General features: G+C 48.3%; 1 protein-coding gene across 1 annotated transcript in view; it reads left to right on the top strand.

Moving 5' to 3' along the window:
* Positions 1-20,582, top strand: part of LOC122938623 (cytochrome P450 2F2-like) — a 201,258-nt gene that overhangs the window by 116,963 nt on the left and 63,713 nt on the right. The window contains exon 7 of the mRNA XM_044294272.1: positions 3,087-3,274. Coding sequence (XP_044150207.1) covers positions 3,087-3,274 — 188 coding nt within the window. The remainder of the gene's footprint in view (positions 1-3,086; positions 3,275-20,582) is intronic.

Genomic DNA, 20,582 nt, shown 5'->3' with positions numbered 1-20,582 from the left:
GGAACGTTGGCACCTGCCACCCGGCAAACAGGGGATGTACCACCAACACTACCACCTCCGTCACCAAGCATCTCAACCATGTCACACGGCAACGTTCAGCTCTCCATCTCACAAACATTTGAGAGAAAGCGTAAATTCCCACCTAGCCACCCTCGATCGCTGGCCCTGAATGCCAGCATTTCTAAACTACTGGCCTATGAAATGCTGTCATTTAGGCTGGTGGACACAGACAGCTTCAAACAGCTCATGTCGCTTGCTGTCCCACAGTATGTTGTTCCCAGCCGCCACTACTTCTCCAAGAGAGCCGTGCCTTCCCTGCACAACCAAGTATCCGATAAAATCAAGTGTGCACTGCGCAACACCATCTGTGGCAAGGTCCACCTAACCACAGATACGTGGACCAGTAAGCACGGCCAGGGACGCTATATCTCCCTAACTGCACACTGGGTAAATGTAGTGGCAGCTGGGCCCCAGGCGGAGAGCTGTTTGGCGCACGTCCTTCCGCCGCCAAGGATCGCAGGGCAACATTCTTTGCCTCCTGTTGCCACCTCCTCCTTCTCGGCTTCCTCCTCCTCTTCTTCCACCTGCTCATCCAGTCAGCCACACACCTTCACCACCAACTTCAGCACAGCCCGGGGTAAACGTCAGCAGGCCATTCTGAAACTCATATGTTTGGGGGACAGGCCCCACACCGCACAGGAGTTGTGGCGGGGTATAGAACAACAGACCGACGAGTGGTTGCTGCCGGTGAGCCTCAAGGTCCCAGATGTAAGACCCCCACCGATCAGATACTGATGACCTATCCAAAGGATATGTCACCATTAAAAGAATGTCTGAAAACCGTTTTATAGAAGACACCCGCTGGTTTTTTAACAGCAATGGACCAGAGTTAATGAATGTAGTTGGCAGTAATTCCGATCGCAGCCATTTGACCCCTCAGGTGCCATGGTCAAATGTGACCACGGCATCTTTGAATAAGAAAACCAGGAGCCACATGTTTTCCAGCCTGGAATGCCTTCCCCTTGCCGAGATCGGGGAAAGTGGCCCATAGTAGTAATAGTTCTGAGCCCGTACAAGGATCTCAGGCTAAATACTAGTATATTCCACTGCAGGTGGCAGCACACCATTGGAATATACTGAATCCTGTATTCCAGGGATCAGCAACCTTCGGCACTCCAGCTGTTGTGAAACTACAACTCCCAGCATGCTGCTTTCACTTCTGTGGGAGTTCAGAGAACAGTCAAGCAAGTGTAAATGATGGGAGATGTAGTTTCACAACGCCTGGAGTGCCGGAGATTGCTGACCCCTGCTGTATTCTGTAGCATAGATATGCATTGAAGAATACAAGTTGCAATCTAAGTTATATTCAATTATGGTAACTTAAAAGTAAAAAAAAAGTAATTTAATAATAAAAAAGTATAAAAGTTCAAAACACCCCCCTTTAGCCAAAATAAAATAAAGAATTAAAAAGAAAAAAATCACATAATAAAATATAAAAATATTTATCCCACACTAGCGGCGTGATGGGAAAAAAATACAAATATTTTTCCGTCATTTCCGCCCCTTCAAAATTTGAATACAAGTGGTCAAAAAGAAAATGAAATCACTGAAAAGTACATTTCACCCCACAAAAAATGAGCCCCCACATAGCTCCATAGACACAAATATAAAAAGGTCATGGGGGCAGAATATGGCCTTAAAAAGAAAAAAAGTCAACGTTTTTAATTATTTTTAGTATTAAAACACAAGAAAAACTATATAAATCTCTGCAATCACACTGACCCAAACAATGAAGGGAACAGGCAGAATGTTTTTTTCCCCATTCCACCCCCTTTTTTCCAGATTTCCACTACATCATATGCAATATTAAATGGTGCCATTAGAAAGTGCAACTTGTCCTGCAAAAAACAAGCCCTCATACGGTGAGGTGAACGAAAAAGTAAAACTAGGGCTCTGGGAAGGCAGGGAGTATAAAATTAAAACAGCATCTTGAAGGGGTTAATAAAACTAAGGGAAATAGATGAAGATTGAAATTATGTTTAATTAATCTAAGGCTACCGTACTTTCACACTAGCGTTTTAGTTTTCGGGTACTGAGATCCGTCATAGGGGCTCAATACTGGAAAGAAACGCTTTAGTTGTGTCCCGATTCAGTGTCAATGGAGACAAAACTGAACTGAACAGAGGGGAGAGCTCCGAAATGCATTCCGTTCCATTTAGTTGCGTTCCCATACCGGAGAGAAGACCGCAACATGTAGTATTTTGCTTTCCGTCCTGTGATGCAGAGCAAGACGGATCTGGCATTACCCCCAATGCAAGTCAATGGGGACAGATCCGTTTTCTCTGACACAATCAGTCACAATAGAAAACGGATCCGTCCTCCATTGACTTTCATGATGGATCCGTCTTGGCAATGTTAAAGATAATACTACCAGATCCATTCATAACAGATGCAGATGGTTCTATTATCAGTAACGGAAGCGTTTTTGCTGAACCCTGCCGGATCCACTAAAAACGCTAGTGTGAAAGTCGCCTTAGTATATAACTTCTTTGTGTCACCCCTTGGGAATAAGCAAATAGCAAAACATGATGTGGGGTACAGGAGTCTTGTTGGTTGGTGTCCACACTGTGGTTACTGTGCTACGTGCTAGATTAGACAAATTCTAACCCCAGACTAAATTATTTCAGAGACTAGACCCCTAAATAATGATAGACCTCAGACCCAATACTGTAATAGTACAGACCCCCTACTTTAATGTGTGCTACATCTGTAGATTGCAGACCAGACGCCCCCCCAAAAAAAGGCCCCTTAAACTATTACATACCCAATACACTTACTTACCCATACACACTTGCAGCTTTGTCCTCTAGTTTCAGGACCTGTACACATCATGTGACTATATCTCTGCAGGTCCTTTAACACAAACAAGTTCTGCATTTTTAGTTTAGATTTCTTGGAAAAACACAACTATAATGTGGATATTTGGGCACTTTTGGTGGCTGTCCCCCATGCGGCCATCCAAACTACCCACATATAAATTATTGGTGGTGACTATTCATCTGGATGATTTAATTTTTGTCTTGTAGCTAAAGTTCAGCAGGAAATAGACGAGGTAACCAAGTTCTTGCGTCCACCCGAGATCATGGACAAGCCCCAGATGCCGTATACAAATGCTGTTATCCATGAGGTACAGAGAGTTTTTGACCTTTTACCAGCTGCACATTTTCATGCCGTCACTGAAGACATCAAGTTCAGAGATTACACCATCCCAAAGGTACCTTCTACTATGTTCTACATTACACTGAAATGTGAATTTAACTCCAAGGTTTTGCCCTATTGCCCTAACTTTTTTGTTTCTACATTCAAAGAGTGAAAACTTGTTCTAACCTAGTCCTGCTTACACAACTGATGGGCTTGTTACAATGTATCGGTGTAGCAGATCTTCTGCGAGCTAGACACAACAGAATCACAAATGTATTGCTTCAAAAAGAGATAACAAGTTTTCCTAACAATTCCGAGTCCTAGGAGGCTAGAGGGGGTTATGTACAAATTTTCTGTGCAATTGGAGCCACTTCGGTCTGGACAGAACTTTTTAAAAAATCTGGCGAACCGGACACGAAACAAAGCTCGACTGGTTCACTCATATCTAAATCAGATATTTTAGGAAAACGTTATCTCTTTTCATAATTTTTTTTATGCATTTTTGCTCCCCCCCCCCCCAAGCTGTTGAACGCAATGACATCAATAAAAAATCATATCTGGGTGACACTGATATTAATAGCTGTGTGTAAATGCACGGTTGACGGTGTCATCATACAGCGTGTTTAATATCACGCCAGCACATGTATTAGGCTACTTTCACATTAGCGTTAATCTTTTCCGGTATTGATATCCATCATAGGATCTCAATTCCGGAAAAAAAATGCTTCCGTTTTGTCCCCATTCATTGTCAATGGGGTCAAAACGCAACTGAACAGAATGGAGAGAGCTCCAAAATGCATTCCATTCCTTTCTCATCCGGGGAGCAAACCGCAGCATGCTGCAGTTTACTTTCTGTCCTGGGATGCGGACCTATGACATAGTGGTGAGGTAGAACCAGCATGAGGAGACCACAGAGTGGCCCAATGACAGGGTCTGGAGGTGGCAGCAGTATGAGGAGGCCACTGAGTGGCACAATGACCGAGTCTGGAGGTGGCGGCAGCAGCATCTGGAGAAGGCCACCGAGTGGCACAATGACAGAGTATGGAGTTGGCAGCATCAGGAGAAGGCCACTGAGTGGTACAGTGACCGAGTATGGAGTTGGCAGCATCAGGAGAAGGCCACCAAGTGGCACAATGACCAAGTCTGGACTTGGCCGCAGCTTTAGGAGAAGGCCAACGAGTGGCACAATGACAGAGTATAGAGTTGGCAGCAGAATAAGGAGGCCAAAGAGTGGCACAATGACCGAGTATGGAATTGGCAGCAGTACAAGGAGGCCACCGAGTGGCACAATGACCAAGTGTGGAATTGGCAGCATCAGGAGAAGGTTGCTGAGTGGCACAATGACCAAGTCTGGAGGCGATGGCAGCAGCATTATCAGGAGACCACAAAGTGGCTCGATGACATAGTGGGGCGGTGGGTGGCAATACCTGTACCCACTTACAAAGGTGGGTGAAAGAAGGAGCACTTGATATCAGATTTGTGTGGCATCAGGCGAGTGGCAGCATCAGAGTAGTAGCTGAGGCAGGCAGCCAAAAGAAACCATACCTTTTTGCCAAGGTTTGGGTGAGGCGGCATGGATGATCTAATCAGATGCATCAGGCATTGATGGGTGGAAATCCTGGCTGATCCACGCCTGATTCATCTTGACAAAGGTCAGTCTCTCCACATTTTGGGTGGACAGGCAAGTTCTCCTTGGGGTAACTATGGCCCCACTAAACACCCGCTCTGATGCCACACTACTGGCCGGGCAGGACAGCTTTTCCAGGGCAAACTCTGCCAGTTGCAGCCACAAATCCAGTTTGGCTGCCCATTAGTCCAGCAGATCTTCAATGTGAGTTGGCAGGGTGCTGTCCAAGTTTGCCACCACCTGCTGGTTAAGGTCCTGCTCTAGGTCTACCTGCTGTTGCTGGTGAGTATTTTCTTCACTATGTGGGTGAAGAAAGCTACTCATCAGCGACTGTAGACTCAGGCTGCTGCTGATGAAGCTGGTACTGCTCCTTACACCCTACCCCTCCCCAGCAGCCATGGCAGTTGAACGTGAGCACAGAGTTCCCCCCTGGTCCCACCTTCGAGAAGATGGACGATGGTGCAGATAGGCAGCGGCCAACTGACTACATAGGATTTATCTGTAGCAGTTCAGTTTGTCCTCCCTCTCAGTGGGTGTAAAAAAAGGCCCCCATTATTAACCGGTAGCGAGGGTCCAACAAGGTGGAGAGCCAGAAATCATCCCTCTGCCGAATGGTGCCGAATGGTGACGGCTTTCACTACGCAAGCAAGTGAGCATGCATCGGGCCATTTGTGCAAGTGACTTGGAGGGACTCACTGCCTCCATCTCCACTGCATACTGCCACTGTGTGTCTGGGTCCTCTGTCTTATCTTCCTCATCACCCTGTAGCTCCTCTGGCTGCTCCTGATCTTCTTGTCCTGTCAGCTGATTAGAAAAACCACCCATTTCTCTACACATAGCCTGTGCTCCAGTGTCCTCCTCCCCCTACTCCTCCTCTTACAGTTCATCCCCCACAGGGCTCATGTGGCCGTGAGATCTCGTCTCCTGTCCCCTGACCAGCCATTGTTACCAGCATCTGTTCCAGGACATGAAGCAATGGAATGACGTTGTTTATCCTGTACTCCTGGTGACTGACAAATAACATGGCATTCTCAAAGGGCCTGAGCAAAAGGCAGGTGTCACACATAAGCTGCCACTGGCTGACATCGAAGTTACACAGGGGAGTACTCCTACCTGCTTGCATCATCAAGAAATCGTTGATGGCCTTTTTCTGTTCGTATAGTCAGTCCAACATATGGAGGGTGGAATTCCAATGGGTGGAAATGTTGCATATCAGCCTATTTTGGGGGATGACGTTCTGCGCTGCACAGAGGGTGTGCTTTGCGGTGTACAAGTGGCTGAAGTGCATGCAAAGTTTCCTGACCATTTTTAGGATGTCTTGGAGATGGGTGGAAGACTTCAGGAACCGCTTTACAACCAGATTGAACACGTGTGCCTTGCAGGGCACATGGCTCAGCCTTCCTTGACGCAGCGCCGACACCATGTTCTTCCCATTGTCGGTCACTATGGTTCTGATTTTAAGTTTTCTGGGAGAAAGCCAGGATTTGATTTCCTGATGCATCACACGGAGCAGTTCCTCCCCTGTGTGACTCCGTTCACCAAGGCAAACTAGGTGCAGAAACAGCGTGACACCGCCGAGCTCTGCACATTTGGTATGCAGGAGGCGCACTGTGACTTGTCCCTGCAGTGGAGGCTAAAGACATGTTGGAGGATGAGGAGGCAGAGGTGGACATTGTCTCTGGACCAACAGCGTGAGAACGTGGAGGTAGAAGTGGCATAACCTGGCCAAGTTGATGTTGTGGCTGTGCAGGAACCACATTCACCCAGTGGGCCATAAAGCACATGTATTGTCCCTAACCGTAGTTATAGCTCCACACATCGGCACTGCTGTGCACTTTGGCAGACAATGACAAGCTCAAGGACTGGGCCACCTTCTGTTCTACATACATGTGCAGGGCTGGTACTGCCTTTTTGGCAAAGAAATGACGGCTTGGGACTCTCCGCCTCAGCTCGGCACAAGCCATCAGTTCTCTGAAAGGTGCAGAGTCCACCACTTGGAAAGGGAGGGACTGCAGCACCAGCAACTTGGCTTGGAGCACATTCAGCATCTGCACTGTTGGATTAATGCACGCATACTGCTGTCTCTTGGCAATTGCTTCGTTGATCGATTGCTGAGCATATGACTGACGAGGAGGAGCAGGAGCATCAGGACCAGCAGATGATGGGAAGGACAGACAGCTCCCTTCAGCTAAGGTGGTGGAGCCTTGACTGCCTTAAATCGGGTGCATGCCATTGGGTGATGCAGTGGTGGCTGCAGCAGGCTGGACCACCACATTGGAGCCAAGGTTCTCCCAGGCCAATTTATGGTGACGCTGCATATGTTGACGTAGGGTCGAGGTGCCAACATTGGCACCCTTGCCACGCTTTATCTAATGCCCACAGATTCTACAAATGGCCATGTTGACCTCTTCTGGCAGCTTAACAAAAAGCTGCCATACTGCCGAGTAGGTGTCACGTCCCTCCCAGTGGCTGAGGGACAGACAGCAGAGGGTTGTAGTCAATGGAGTATATTCAGACCATGGTATTGTTACCAGTGGGGTACCTCAGGGATCTGTTCTGGGACCCATATTGTTTAATATCTTTATCAGCAAAATTGCAGAAGGCCTCAGTGGTAAGGTGTGTCTTTTTGCTGATGACACAAAGATTTGTAACAGGGTTGATGTTCCTGGAGGGATACACCAAATGGAAAAGGATTTAGGAAAACTAGAGGAATGGTCAAAAATCTGGCAACTAAAATTTAATGTTGATAAGTGCAAGATAATGCACCTGGGGCGTAAAAACCCAAGAGCAGAATATACAATCAGTGATACAGTCCTAACCTCAGTATCTGAGGAAAGGGATTTAGGGGTCATTATTTCAGAAGACTTAAAGGTAGGCAGACCATGTCGTAGAGCAGCAGGAAATGCTAGCAGAATGCTGGGGTGTATAGGGAGAGGCATTACCAGAAGACAGAGGGAGGTGCTCATGCCACTCTACAGAGCACTAGTGAGACCTCATCTGGAGTATTGTGCTCAGTACTGGAGACCATATCTCCAGAAGGATATTGATTCTTTGGAGAGAGTTCAGAGAAGAGGTACTAAACTGGTACATGGATTGCAGGATAAAACTTACCAGGAAAGATTAGAGGACCTTAACATGTATAGCTTGGAAGAAAGACGAGACAGAGGGGATATGAGAGAAACTGCTAAATACATAAAGGGAATCAACAAGGAAAAAGAGGAGAGAAGATTTAAAAGAAGAAAAACTGCTACAAGAGGACATAGTTTAAAATTAGAGGGGCAAAGGTTTAAAAGTAATATCAGGAAGTATTACTTTACTGAGAGAGTAGTGGATGCATGGAATAGCCTTCCTGCAGAAGTGGTAGCTGCAAATACAGTGAAGGAGTTTAAGCATGCATGGGATAGGCATAAGGCCATCCTTCATATAAGATGGGGCCAGGGGCTATCCATAGTATTCAGTATATTGGACAGACTAGATAGGCCAAATGGTTCTTATCTGCCGACACATTCTATGTTTCTATAACAGAGGTGAAAATATTCTGAGAGATTGGCTGCACGTGAGGGTATCTGACAGTCTCTTTGATTCTCACCTTGCAGTGTTGTCGTTGAGCGAACACCTGGATGTTCGGGTTCGAGAAGTTCGGCCGAACTTCCCGGAAATGTTCGGGTTCGGGTTCCGAACCCGTCCCGAACTTCGTCCCGAACCCGAACCCCATTTAAGTCAATGGGGACCCGAACTTTTCGGCACTAAAAAGGCTGTAAAACAGCCCAGGAAAGGGCTAGAGGGCTGCAAAAGGCAGCAACATGTAGGTTAATCCCCTGCAAACAAATGTGGATAGGGAAAGGAATAAAAATAAAAATAAAATAAATAAAAATTAACCAATATCAATTGGAGAGAGGTCCCATAGCAGAGAATCTGGCTACACGTCACCCACCACTGGAACAGTCCATTGTCAAATATTTAGGCCCAGGGACCCAGGCAGAGGAGAGAGGTCCCGTAACAGAGAATCTGGCTTCATGTCATAGCAGAGAAACAGTCTTCATGTCATAGCAGAGAATCAGGCTTCACGTCACCCAACATTGGAACAGTCCATTGTCATATATTTAGGCCCCGGCACCCAGACAGAGGAGAGGTTCATTCAACTTTGGGTTGCCCCGCAATATAATGGTAAAATGAAAATAAAAATAGGATTAAATGAGGAAGTGCCCTGGAGTACAATAATATATGGTTAAGGAGAGGTAGTTAATGTCTAATCTGCACAAGGGATGGACAGGTCCTGTGGGATCCATGCCTGGTTCATTTTTATGAACGTCAGCTTGTCCACATTGGCTGTAGACAGGCGGCTGCGTTTGTCTGTAATGATGCCCCCTGCCGTGCTGAATACACGTTCAGACAAAACGCTGGCCGCCGGGCAGGCCAGCACCTCCAAGGCATAAAAGGCTAGCTCTGGCCACGTGGACAATTTAGAGACCCAGAAGTTGAATGGGCCGAACCATCAGTCAGTACGTGGGGGGTGTGCACACGTACTGTTCCACCATGTTAGTGAAATGTTGCCTCCTGCTAACACGTTGCGTATCAGGTGGTGGTGCAGTTAGCTGTGGCGTGTTGACAAAACTTTTCCACATCTCTGCCATGCTAACCCTGCCCTCAGAGGAGCTGGCCGTGACACAGCTGCCTTGGCGACCTCTTGCTCCTCCTCTGCCTTGGCCTTGGGCTTGCACTTGTTCCCCTGTGACAATTGGGATTGCTCTCAGTAGCGCGTCTACCAACGTGCGCTTGTACTCGCGCATCTTCCTATCACGCTCCAGTGCAGGAAGTAAGGTGGGCACATTGTCTTTGTACCGTGGATCCAGCACGGTGGCAACCCAGTAGTCCGCACACGTTAAAATGTGGGCACCTCTGCTGTCTTCTATAAAACGGTTTTCAGACATTCTTTTAATGGTGACATATCCTTTGGATAGGTCATCAGTATCTGATCGGTGGGGGTCTTACATCTGGGACCTTGAGGCTCACCGGCAGCAACCACTCGTCGGTCTGTTGTTCTATACCCCGCCACAACTCCTGTGCGGTGAGGTGAACGAAAAAGTAAAACTAGGGCTCTGGGAAGGCAGGGAGTATAAAATTAAAACAGCATCTTGAAGGGGTTAATAAAACTAAGGGAAATAGATGAAGATTGAAATTATGTTTAATTAATCTAAGGCTACCGTACTTTCACACTAGCGTTTTAGTTTTCGGGTACTGAGATCCGTCATAGGGGCTCAATACTGGAAAGAAACGCTTTAGTTGTGTCCCGATTCAGTGTCAATGGAGACAAAACTGAACTGAACAGAGGGGAGAGCTCCGAAATGCATTCCGTTCCATTTAGTTGCGTTCCCATACCGGAGAGAAGACCGCAACATGTAGTATTTTGCTTTCCGTCCTGTGATGCAGAGCAAGACGGATCTGGCATTACCCCCAATGCAAGTCAATGGGGACAGATCCGTTTTCTCTGACACAATCAGTCACAATAGAAAACGGATCCGTCCTCCATTGACTTTCATGATGGATCCGTCTTGGCAATGTTAAAGATAATACTACCAGATCCATTCATAACAGATGCAGATGGTTCTATTATCAGTAACGGAAGCGTTTTTGCTGAACCCTGCCGGATCCACTAAAAACGCTAGTGTGAAAGTCGCCTTAGTATATAACTTCTTTGTGTCACCCCTTGGGAATAAGCAAATAGCAAAACATGATGTGGGGTACAGGAGTCTTGTTGGTTGGTGTCCACACTGTGGTTACTGTGCTACGTGCTAGATTAGACAAATTCTAACCCCAGACTAAATTATTTCAGAGACTAGACCCCTAAATAATGATAGACCTCAGACCCAATACTGTAATAGTACAGACCCCCTACTTTAATGTGTGCTACATCTGTAGATTGCAGACCAGACGCCCCCCCAAAAAAAGGCCCCTTAAACTATTACATACCCAATACACTTACTTACCCATACACACTTGCAGCTTTGTCCTCTAGTTTCAGGACCTGTACACATCATGTGACTATATCTCTGCAGGTCCTTTAACACAAACAAGTTCTGCATTTTTAGTTTAGATTTCTTGGAAAAACACAACTATAATGTGGATATTTGGGCACTTTTGGTGGCTGTCCCCCATGCGGCCATCCAAACTACCCACATATAAATTATTGGTGGTGACTATTCATCTGGATGATTTAATTTTTGTCTTGTAGCTAAAGTTCAGCAGGAAATAGACGAGGTAACCAAGTTCTTGCGTCCACCCGAGATCATGGACAAGCCCCAGATGCCGTATACAAATGCTGTTATCCATGAGGTACAGAGAGTTTTTGACCTTTTACCAGCTGCACATTTTCATGCCGTCACTGAAGACATCAAGTTCAGAGATTACACCATCCCAAAGGTACCTTCTACTATGTTCTACATTACACTGAAATGTGAATTTAACTCCAAGGTTTTGCCCTATTGCCCTAACTTTTTTGTTTCTACATTCAAAGAGTGAAAACTTGTTCTAACCTAGTCCTGCTTACACAACTGATGGGCTTGTTACAATGTATCGGTGTAGCAGATCTTCTGCGAGCTAGACACAACAGAATCACAAATGTATTGCTTCAAAAAGAGATAACAAGTTTTCCTAACAATTCCGAGTCCTAGGAGGCTAGAGGGGGTTATGTACAAATTTTCTGTGCAATTGGAGCCACTTCGGTCTGGACAGAACTTTTTAAAAAATCTGGCGAACCGGACACGAAACAAAGCTCGACTGGTTCACTCATATCTAAATCAGATATTTTAGGAAAACGTTATCTCTTTTCATAATTTTTTTTATGCATTTTTGCTCCCCCCCCCCCCAAGCTGTTGAACGCAATGACATCAATAAAAAATCATATCTGGGTGACACTGATATTAATAGCTGTGTGTAAATGCACGGTTGACGGTGTCATCATACAGCGTGTTTAATATCACGCCAGCACATGTATTAGGCTACTTTCACATTAGCGTTAATCTTTTCCGGTATTGATATCCATCATAGGATCTCAATTCCGGAAAAAAAATGCTTCCGTTTTGTCCCCATTCATTGTCAATGGGGTCAAAACGCAACTGAACAGAATGGAGAGAGCTCCAAAATGCATTCCATTCCTTTCTCATCCGGGGAGCAAACCGCAGCATGCTGCAGTTTACTTTCTGTCCTGGGATGCGGACCTATGACATAGTGGTGAGGTAGAACCAGCATGAGGAGACCACAGAGTGGCCCAATGACAGGGTCTGGAGGTGGCAGCAGTATGAGGAGGCCACTGAGTGGCACAATGACCGAGTCTGGAGGTGGCGGCAGCAGCATCTGGAGAAGGCCACCGAGTGGCACAATGACAGAGTATGGAGTTGGCAGCATCAGGAGAAGGCCACTGAGTGGTACAGTGACCGAGTATGGAGTTGGCAGCATCAGGAGAAGGCCACCAAGTGGCACAATGACCAAGTCTGGACTTGGCCGCAGCTTTAGGAGAAGGCCAACGAGTGGCACAATGACAGAGTATAGAGTTGGCAGCAGAATAAGGAGGCCAAAGAGTGGCACAATGACCGAGTATGGAATTGGCAGCAGTACAAGGAGGCCACCGAGTGGCACAATGACCAAGTGTGGAATTGGCAGCATCAGGAGAAGGTTGCTGAGTGGCACAATGACCAAGTCTGGAGGCGATGGCAGCAGCATTATCAGGAGACCACAAAGTGGCTCGATGACATAGTGGGGCGGTGGGTGGCAATACCTGTACCCACTTACAAAGGTGGGTGAAAGAAGGAGCACTTGATATCAGATTTGTGTGGCATCAGGCGAGTGGCAGCATCAGAGTAGTAGCTGAGGCAGGCAGCCAAAAGAAACCATACCTTTTTGCCAAGGTTTGGGTGAGGCGGCATGGATGATCTAATCAGATGCATCAGGCATTGATGGGTGGAAATCCTGGCTGATCCACGCCTGATTCATCTTGACAAAGGTCAGTCTCTCCACATTTTGGGTGGACAGGCAAGTTCTCCTTGGGGTAACTATGGCCCCACTAAACACCCGCTCTGATGCCACACTACTGGCCGGGCAGGACAGCTTTTCCAGGGCAAACTCTGCCAGTTGCAGCCACAAATCCAGTTTGGCTGCCCATTAGTCCAGCAGATCTTCAATGTGAGTTGGCAGGGTGCTGTCCAAGTTTGCCACCACCTGCTGGTTAAGGTCCTGCTCTAGGTCTACCTGCTGTTGCTGGTGAGTATTTTCTTCACTATGTGGGTGAAGAAAGCTACTCATCAGCGACTGTAGACTCAGGCTGCTGCTGATGAAGCTGGTACTGCTCCTTACACCCTACCCCTCCCCAGCAGCCATGGCAGTTGAACGTGAGCACAGAGTTCCCCCCTGGTCCCACCTTCGAGAAGATGGACGATGGTGCAGATAGGCAGCGGCCAACTGACTACATAGGATTTATCTGTAGCAGTTCAGTTTGTCCTCCCTCTCAGTGGGTGTAAAAAAAGGCCCCCATTATTAACCGGTAGCGAGGGTCCAACAAGGTGGAGAGCCAGAAATCATCCCTCTGCCGAATGGTGCCGAATGGTGACGGCTTTCACTACGCAAGCAAGTGAGCATGCATCGGGCCATTTGTGCAAGTGACTTGGAGGGACTCACTGCCTCCATCTCCACTGCATACTGCCACTGTGTGTCTGGGTCCTCTGTCTTATCTTCCTCATCACCCTGTAGCTCCTCTGGCTGCTCCTGATCTTCTTGTCCTGTCAGCTGATTAGAAAAACCACCCATTTCTCTACACATAGCCTGTGCTCCAGTGTCCTCCTCCCCCTACTCCTCCTCTTACAGTTCATCCCCCACAGGGCTCATGTGGCCGTGAGATCTCGTCTCCTGTCCCCTGACCAGCCATTGTTACCAGCATCTGTTCCAGGACATGAAGCAATGGAATGACGTTGTTTATCCTGTACTCCTGGTGACTGAAAAATAACATGGCATTCTCAAAGGGCCTGAGCAAAAGGCAGGTGTCACACATAAGCTGCCACTGGCTGACATCGAAGTTACACAGGGGAGTACTCCTACCTGCTTGCATCATCAAGAAATCGTTGATGGCCTTTTTCTGTTCGTATAGTCAGTCCAACATATGGAGGGTGGAATTCCAATGGGTGGAAATGTTGCATATCAGCCTATTTTGGGGGATGACGTTCTGCGCTGCACAGAGGGTGTGCTTTGCGGTGTACAAGTGGCTGAAGTGCATGCAAAGTTTCCTGACCATTTTTAGGATGTCTTGGAGATGGGTGGAAGACTTCAGGAACCGCTTTACAACCAGATTGAACACGTGTGCCTTGCAGGGCACATGGCTCAGCCTTCCTTGACGCAGCGCCGACACCATGTTCTTCCCATTGTCGGTCACTATGGTTCTGATTTTAAGTTTTCTGGGAGAAAGCCAGGATTTGATTTCCTGATGCATCACACGGAGCAGTTCCTCCCCTGTGTGACTCCGTTCACCAAGGCAAACTAGGTGCAGAAACAGCGTGACACCGCCGAGCTCTGCACATTTGGTATGCAGGAGGCGCACTGTGACTTGTCCCTGCAGTGGAGGCTAAAGACATGTTGGAGGATGAGGAGGCAGAGGTGGACATTGTCTCTGGACCAACAGCGTGAGAACGTGGAGGTAGAAGTGGCATAACCTGGCCAAGTTGATGTTGTGGCTGTGCAGGAACCACATTCACCCAGTGGGCCATAAAGCACATGTATTGTCCCTAACCGTAGTTATAGCTCCACACATCGGCACTGCTGTGCACTTTGGCAGACAATGACAAGCTCAAGGACTGGGCCACCTTCTGTTCTACATACATGTGCAGGGCTGGTACTGCCTTTTTGGCAAAGAAATGACGGCTTGGGACTCTCCGCCTCAGCTCGGCACAAGCCATCAGTTCTCTGAAAGGTGCAGAGTCCACCACTTGGAAAGGGAGGGACTGCAGCACCAGCAACTTGGCTTGGAGCACATTCAGCATCTGCACTGTTGGATTAATGCACGCATACTGCTGTCTCTTGGCAATTGCTTCGTTGATCGATTGCTGAGCATATGACTGACGAGGAGGAGCAGGAGCATCAGGACCAGCAGATGATGGGAAGGACAGACAGCTCCCTTCAGCTAAGGTGGTGGAGCCTTGACTGCCTTAAATCGGGTGCATGCCATTGGGTGATGCAGTGGTGGCTGCAGCAGGCTGGACCACCACATTGGAGCCAAGGTTCTCCCAGGCCAATTTATGGTGACGCTGCATATGTTGACGTAGGGTCGAGGTGCCAACATTGGCACCCTTGCCACGCTTTATCTAATGCCCACAGATTCTACAAATGGCCATGTTGACCTCTTCTGGCAGCTTAACAAAAAGCTGCCATACTGCCGAGTAGGTGTCACGTCCCTCCCAGTGGCTGAGGGACAGACAGCAGAGGGTTGTAGTCAATGGAGTATATTCAGACCATGGTATTGTTACCAGTGGGGTACCTCAGGGATCTGTTCTGGGACCCATATTGTTTAATATCTTTATCAGCAAAATTGCAGAAGGCTTCAGTGGTAAGGTGTGTCTTTTTGCTGATGACACAAAGATTTGTAACAGGGTTGATGTTCCTGGAGGGATACACCAAATGGAAAAGGATTTAGGAAAACTAGAGGAATGGTCAAAAATCTGGCAACTAAAATTTAATGTTGATAAGTGCAAGATAATGCACCTGGGGCGTAAAAACCCAAGAGCAGAATATACAATCAGTGATACAGTCCTAACCTCAGTATCTGAGGAAAGGGATTTAGGGGTCATTATTTCAGAAGACTTAAAGGTAGGCAGACCATGTCGTAGAGCAGCAGGAAATGCTAGCAGAATGCTGGGGTGTATAGGGAGAGGCATTACCAGAAGACAGAGGGAGGTGCTCATGCCACTCTACAGAGCACTAGTGAGACCTCATCTGGAGTATTGTGCTCAGTACTGGAGACCATATCTCCAGAAGGATATTGATTCTTTGGAGAGAGTTCAGAGAAGAGGTACTAAACTGGTACATGGATTGCAGGATAAAACTTACCAGGAAAGATTAGAGGACCTTAACATGTATAGCTTGGAAGAAAGACGAGACAGAGGGGATATGAGAGAAACTGCTAAATACATAAAGGGAATCAACAAGGAAAAAGAGGAGAGAAGATTTAAAAGAAGAAAAACTGCTACAAGAGGACATAGTTTAAAATTAGAGGGGCAAAGGTTTAAAAGTAATATCAGGAAGTATTACTTTACTGAGAGAGTAGTGGATGCATGGAATAGCCTTCCTGCAGAAGTGGTAGCTGCAAATACAGTGAAGGAGTTTAAGCATGCATGGGATAGGCATAAGGCCATCCTTCATATAAGATGGGGCCAGGGGCTATCCATAGTATTCAGTATATTGGACAGACTAGATGGGCCAAATGGTTCTTATCTGCCGACACATTCTATGTTTCTATAACAGAGGTGAAAATATTCTGAGAGATTGGCTGCACGTGAGGGTATCTGACAGTCTCTTTGATTCTCACCTTGCAGTGTTGTCGTTGAGCGAACACCTGGATGTTCGGGTTCGAGAAGTTCGGCCGAACTTCCCGGAAATGTTCGGGTTCGGGTTCCGAACCCGTCCCGAACTTCGTCCCGAAACCGAACCCCATTTAAGTCAATGGGGACCCGAACTTTTCGGCACTAAAAAGGCTGTAAAACAGCCCAGGAAAGGGCTAGAGGGCTGCAAAAGGCAGCAACATGTAGGTTAATCCCCTGCAAACAAATGTGGATAGGGAAAGGAATAAAAATAAAAATAAAATAAATAAAAATTAACCAATATCAATTGGAGAGAGGTCCCATAGCAGAGAATCTGGCTACACGTCACCCACCACTGGAACAGTCCATTGTCAAATATTTAGGCCCAGGGACCCAGGCAGAGGAGAGAGGTCCCGTAACAGAGAATCTGGCTTCATGTCATAGCAGAGAAACAGTCTTCATGTCATAGCAGAGAATCAGGCTTCACGTCACCCAACATTGGAACAGTCCATTGTCATATATTTAGGCCCCGGCACCCAGACAGAGGAGAGGTTCATTCAACTTTGGGTTGCCCCGCAATATAATGGTAAAATGAAAATAAAAATAGGATTAAATGAGGAAGTGCCCTGGAGTACAATAATATATGGTTAAGGAGAGGTAGTTAATGTCTAATCTGCACAAGGGATGGACAGGTCCTGTGGGATCCATGCCTGGTTCATTTTTATGAACGTCAGCTTGTCCACATTGGCTGTAGACAGGCGGCTGCGTTTGTCTGTAATGATGCCCCCTGCCGTGCTGAATACACGTTCAGACAAAACGCTGGCCGCCGGGCAGGCCAGCACCTCCAAGGCATAAAAGGCTAGCTCTGGCCACGTGGACAATTTAGAGACCCAGAAGTTGAATGGGCCGAACCATCAGTCAGTACGTGGGGGGTGTGCACACGTACTGTTCCACCATGTTAGTGAAATGTTGCCTCCTGCTAACACGTTGCGTATCAGGTGGTGGTGCAGTTAGCTGTGGCGTGTTGACAAAACTTTTCCACATCTCTGCCATGCTAACCCTGCCCTCAGAGGAGCTGGCCGTGACACAGCTGCCTTGGCGACCTCTTGCTCCTCCTCTGCCTTGGCCTTGGGCTTGCACTTGTTCCCCTGTGACAATTGGGATTGCTCTCAGTAGCGCGTCTACCAACGTGCGCTTGTACTCGCGCATCTTCCTATCACGCTCCAGTGCAGGAAGTAAGGTGGGCACATTGTCTTTGTACCGTGGATCCAGCACGGTGGCAACCCAGTAGTCCGCACACGTTAAAATGTGGGCACCTCTGCTGTCGTTGCGCAGGCACTGCAGCATGTAGTCGCTTATGTGTGCCAGGCTGCCCAGAGATTAGGACAAGCTGTCCTCTGTGGGAGGCGTATCATCATCGTCCTGCGTTTCCCCCCAGCCACGCACCAGTGATGGGCCCGAGCTGCGTTGGGTGCCACCCCGCTGTGACCATGCTTCATCCTCCTCCGCCTCCTCCTCGTCCTCCTCATCTTCCAGTAGTGGGCCCTGGCTGGCCACATTTGTACCTGGCTTCTGCTTTTGCAAAAAACCTCCCTCTGAGTCACTTCGAAGAGACTGGCCTGAAAGTGCTAAAAATGACCCCTCTTCCTCCTCCTCCTCCTCCTGGGCCACCTCCTCTTTCATCATCGCCCTAAGTGTTTTCTCAAGGAGACATAGAAGTGGTATTGTAATGCTGATAACGGCGTCATCGCCACTGGCCATGTTGGTGGAGTACTCGAAACAGCGCAACAGGCCACACAGGTCTCGCATGGAGGCCCAGTCATTGGTGGTGAAGTGGTGCTGTTCCGCAGTGCGACTGACCCGTGCGTGCTGCAGCTAAAACTCCACTATGGCCTGCTGCTGCTCGCACAGTCTGTCCAGCATGTGCAAGGTGGAGTTCCACCTGGTGGGCACGTCGCATATGAGGCGGTGAGCGGGAAGGCCGAAGTTAAGCTGTAGCGCAGACAGGCGAGCAGCGGCAGGATGTGAACGCCGGAAGCGCGAACAGATGGCCCGCACTTTATGCAGCAGCTCTGACATGTCGGGGTAGTAGTGAATGAACTTCTGCATCACCAAATTCAGCACATGCGCCAGGCAAGGGATGTGCGTCAAACCGGCTATTCCCAGAGCTGCAATGAGATTTCGCCCATTATCGCACACCACCAGGCCGGGCTTGAGGCTCACCGGCAGCAACCACTCGTCGGTCTGTTGTTCTATACCCCGCCACAACTCCTGTGCGGTGTGGGGCCTGTCCCCCAAACATATGAGTTTCAGAATGGCCTGCTGACGTTTACCCTGGGCTGTGCTGAAGTTGGTGGTGAAGGTGTGTGGCTGACTGGATGAGCAGGTGGAAGAAGAGAAGGAGGAAGCCGAGAAGGAGGAGGTGGCAACAGGAGGCAAAGAATGTTGCCCCGCGATCCTTGGCGGCGGAAGGACGTGCGCCAAATAGCTCTCCGCCTGGGGCCCAGCCGCCACTACATTTACCCAGTGTGCAGTTAGGGAGATATAGCGTCCCTGGCCATGCTTACTGGTCCACGTATCTGTGGTTAGGTGGACCTTGCTACAGATGGCGTTGCGCATTGCACACTTGATTTTATCGGATACTTGGTTGTGCAGGAAAGGCACGGCTCTCTTGGAGAAGTAGTGCCTGCTGGGAACAACATACTGTGGGACAGCAAGCGACATGAGCTGTTTGAAGCTGTCTGTGTCCACCAGCCTAAATGACAGCATTTCATAGGCCAGTAGTTTAGAAATGCTGGCATTCAGGGCCAGGGATCGAGGGTGGCTAGGTGGGAATTTACGCTTTCTCTCAAATGTTTGTGAGATGGAGAGCTGAACGCTGCCGTGCGAAATGGTTGAGATGCTTGGTGATGGAGGTGGTGGTGGTGTTGGTGGTACATCCCCTGTTTGCTGGGTGGCAGGTGCCAACGGTCCTCCAGAGGCGGAGGAAGAGGCCGAGGCGGCAGCAGCAGAAGAGGCCGAGGCGGCAGCAGCAGAAGAGGTAACAGGGGGAGCCTGAGTGAGTTCCTTGTTTTTAAAGGTGTTTACTCCACTGCAGTTCATGCTTTGCATGCAGGTGCCTGGTCATGCAGGTTGTGCTAAGGTTCAGAACGTCATGCCTCGCTTCAGGCACTGATGGCACAGCGTGCAAACCACTCGGGTCTTGTCGTCAGCACATTGTTTGAAGAAGTGCCATGCCAGGGAACTCTTTGAAGCTGCCTTTGGGGTGCTCGGTCCCAGATGGCGGCGGTCAGTAGCAGGCGGAGTCTCTTGGCGGCGGGTGTTCTGCTTTTGCCCACTGCTCCCTCTTTTGCTACGCTGTTGGCTCGGTCTCACCACTGCCTCTTCCTCTGAACTGTGAAAGTCAGTGGCACGACCTTCATTCCATGTGGGGTCTAGGACCTCATCGTCCCCTGCATCGTCTTCCACCCAGTATTCCTCCCTGACCTCCTGTTCAGTCTGCACACTGCAGAAAGACGCAGCAGTTGGCACCTGTGTTTCGTCATCATCAGAGACGTGCTGAGGTGGTATTTCCATGTCCTCATCATCAGGAAACATAAGTGGTTGTGCGTCAGTGCATTCTATGTCTTCCACCGCTGGGGAAGGGCTAGGTGGATGCCCTTAGGAAACCCTGCCAGCGGAGTCTTCAAACAGCATAAGAGACTGCTGCATAACTTAAGGCTCAGACAGTTTCCCTGGTATGCATGGGGGTGATGTGACAGACTGATGGGCTTGGTTTTCAGGCGCCATCTGTGCGCTTTCTGCAGAAGACTGGGTGGGAGATAATGTGAACGTGCTGGATCCACTGTCCGTCACCCAATTGACTAATGCCTGTTCCTGCTCAGGCCTTACCATCCTTAGAACAGCATTGGGCCCCCACCAAATATCGCTGTAAATTATGGCGGCTACTGGGACCTGAGGTAGTTGGTACACTAGGACGTGTGGCTGTGGCAGAACGGCCACGTCCTCTCCCAGCACCAGAGGGTCCACTAACACCACCACAACCATGTCCGCTTCCCTTACTAGATGTTTTCCTCATTGTTACCGTTCACCACAATAACAAAAATATTATTTGGCCCAATGTATTGAAATCAAATTCAGGCATTTTTTTATAGACACCTAACACTATCTGGCTATCTATTTAGGTACCGTATTACACT

This window comes from Bufo gargarizans, chromosome 5 (genome assembly GCF_014858855.1).
Source record: "Bufo gargarizans isolate SCDJY-AF-19 chromosome 5, ASM1485885v1, whole genome shotgun sequence".
Lineage (NCBI taxonomy): Eukaryota > Metazoa > Chordata > Amphibia > Anura > Bufonidae > Bufo > Bufo gargarizans.
Note: the sequence above shows the minus strand (reverse complement) of the source record. Positions and strands in the feature narration are given on the sequence as shown.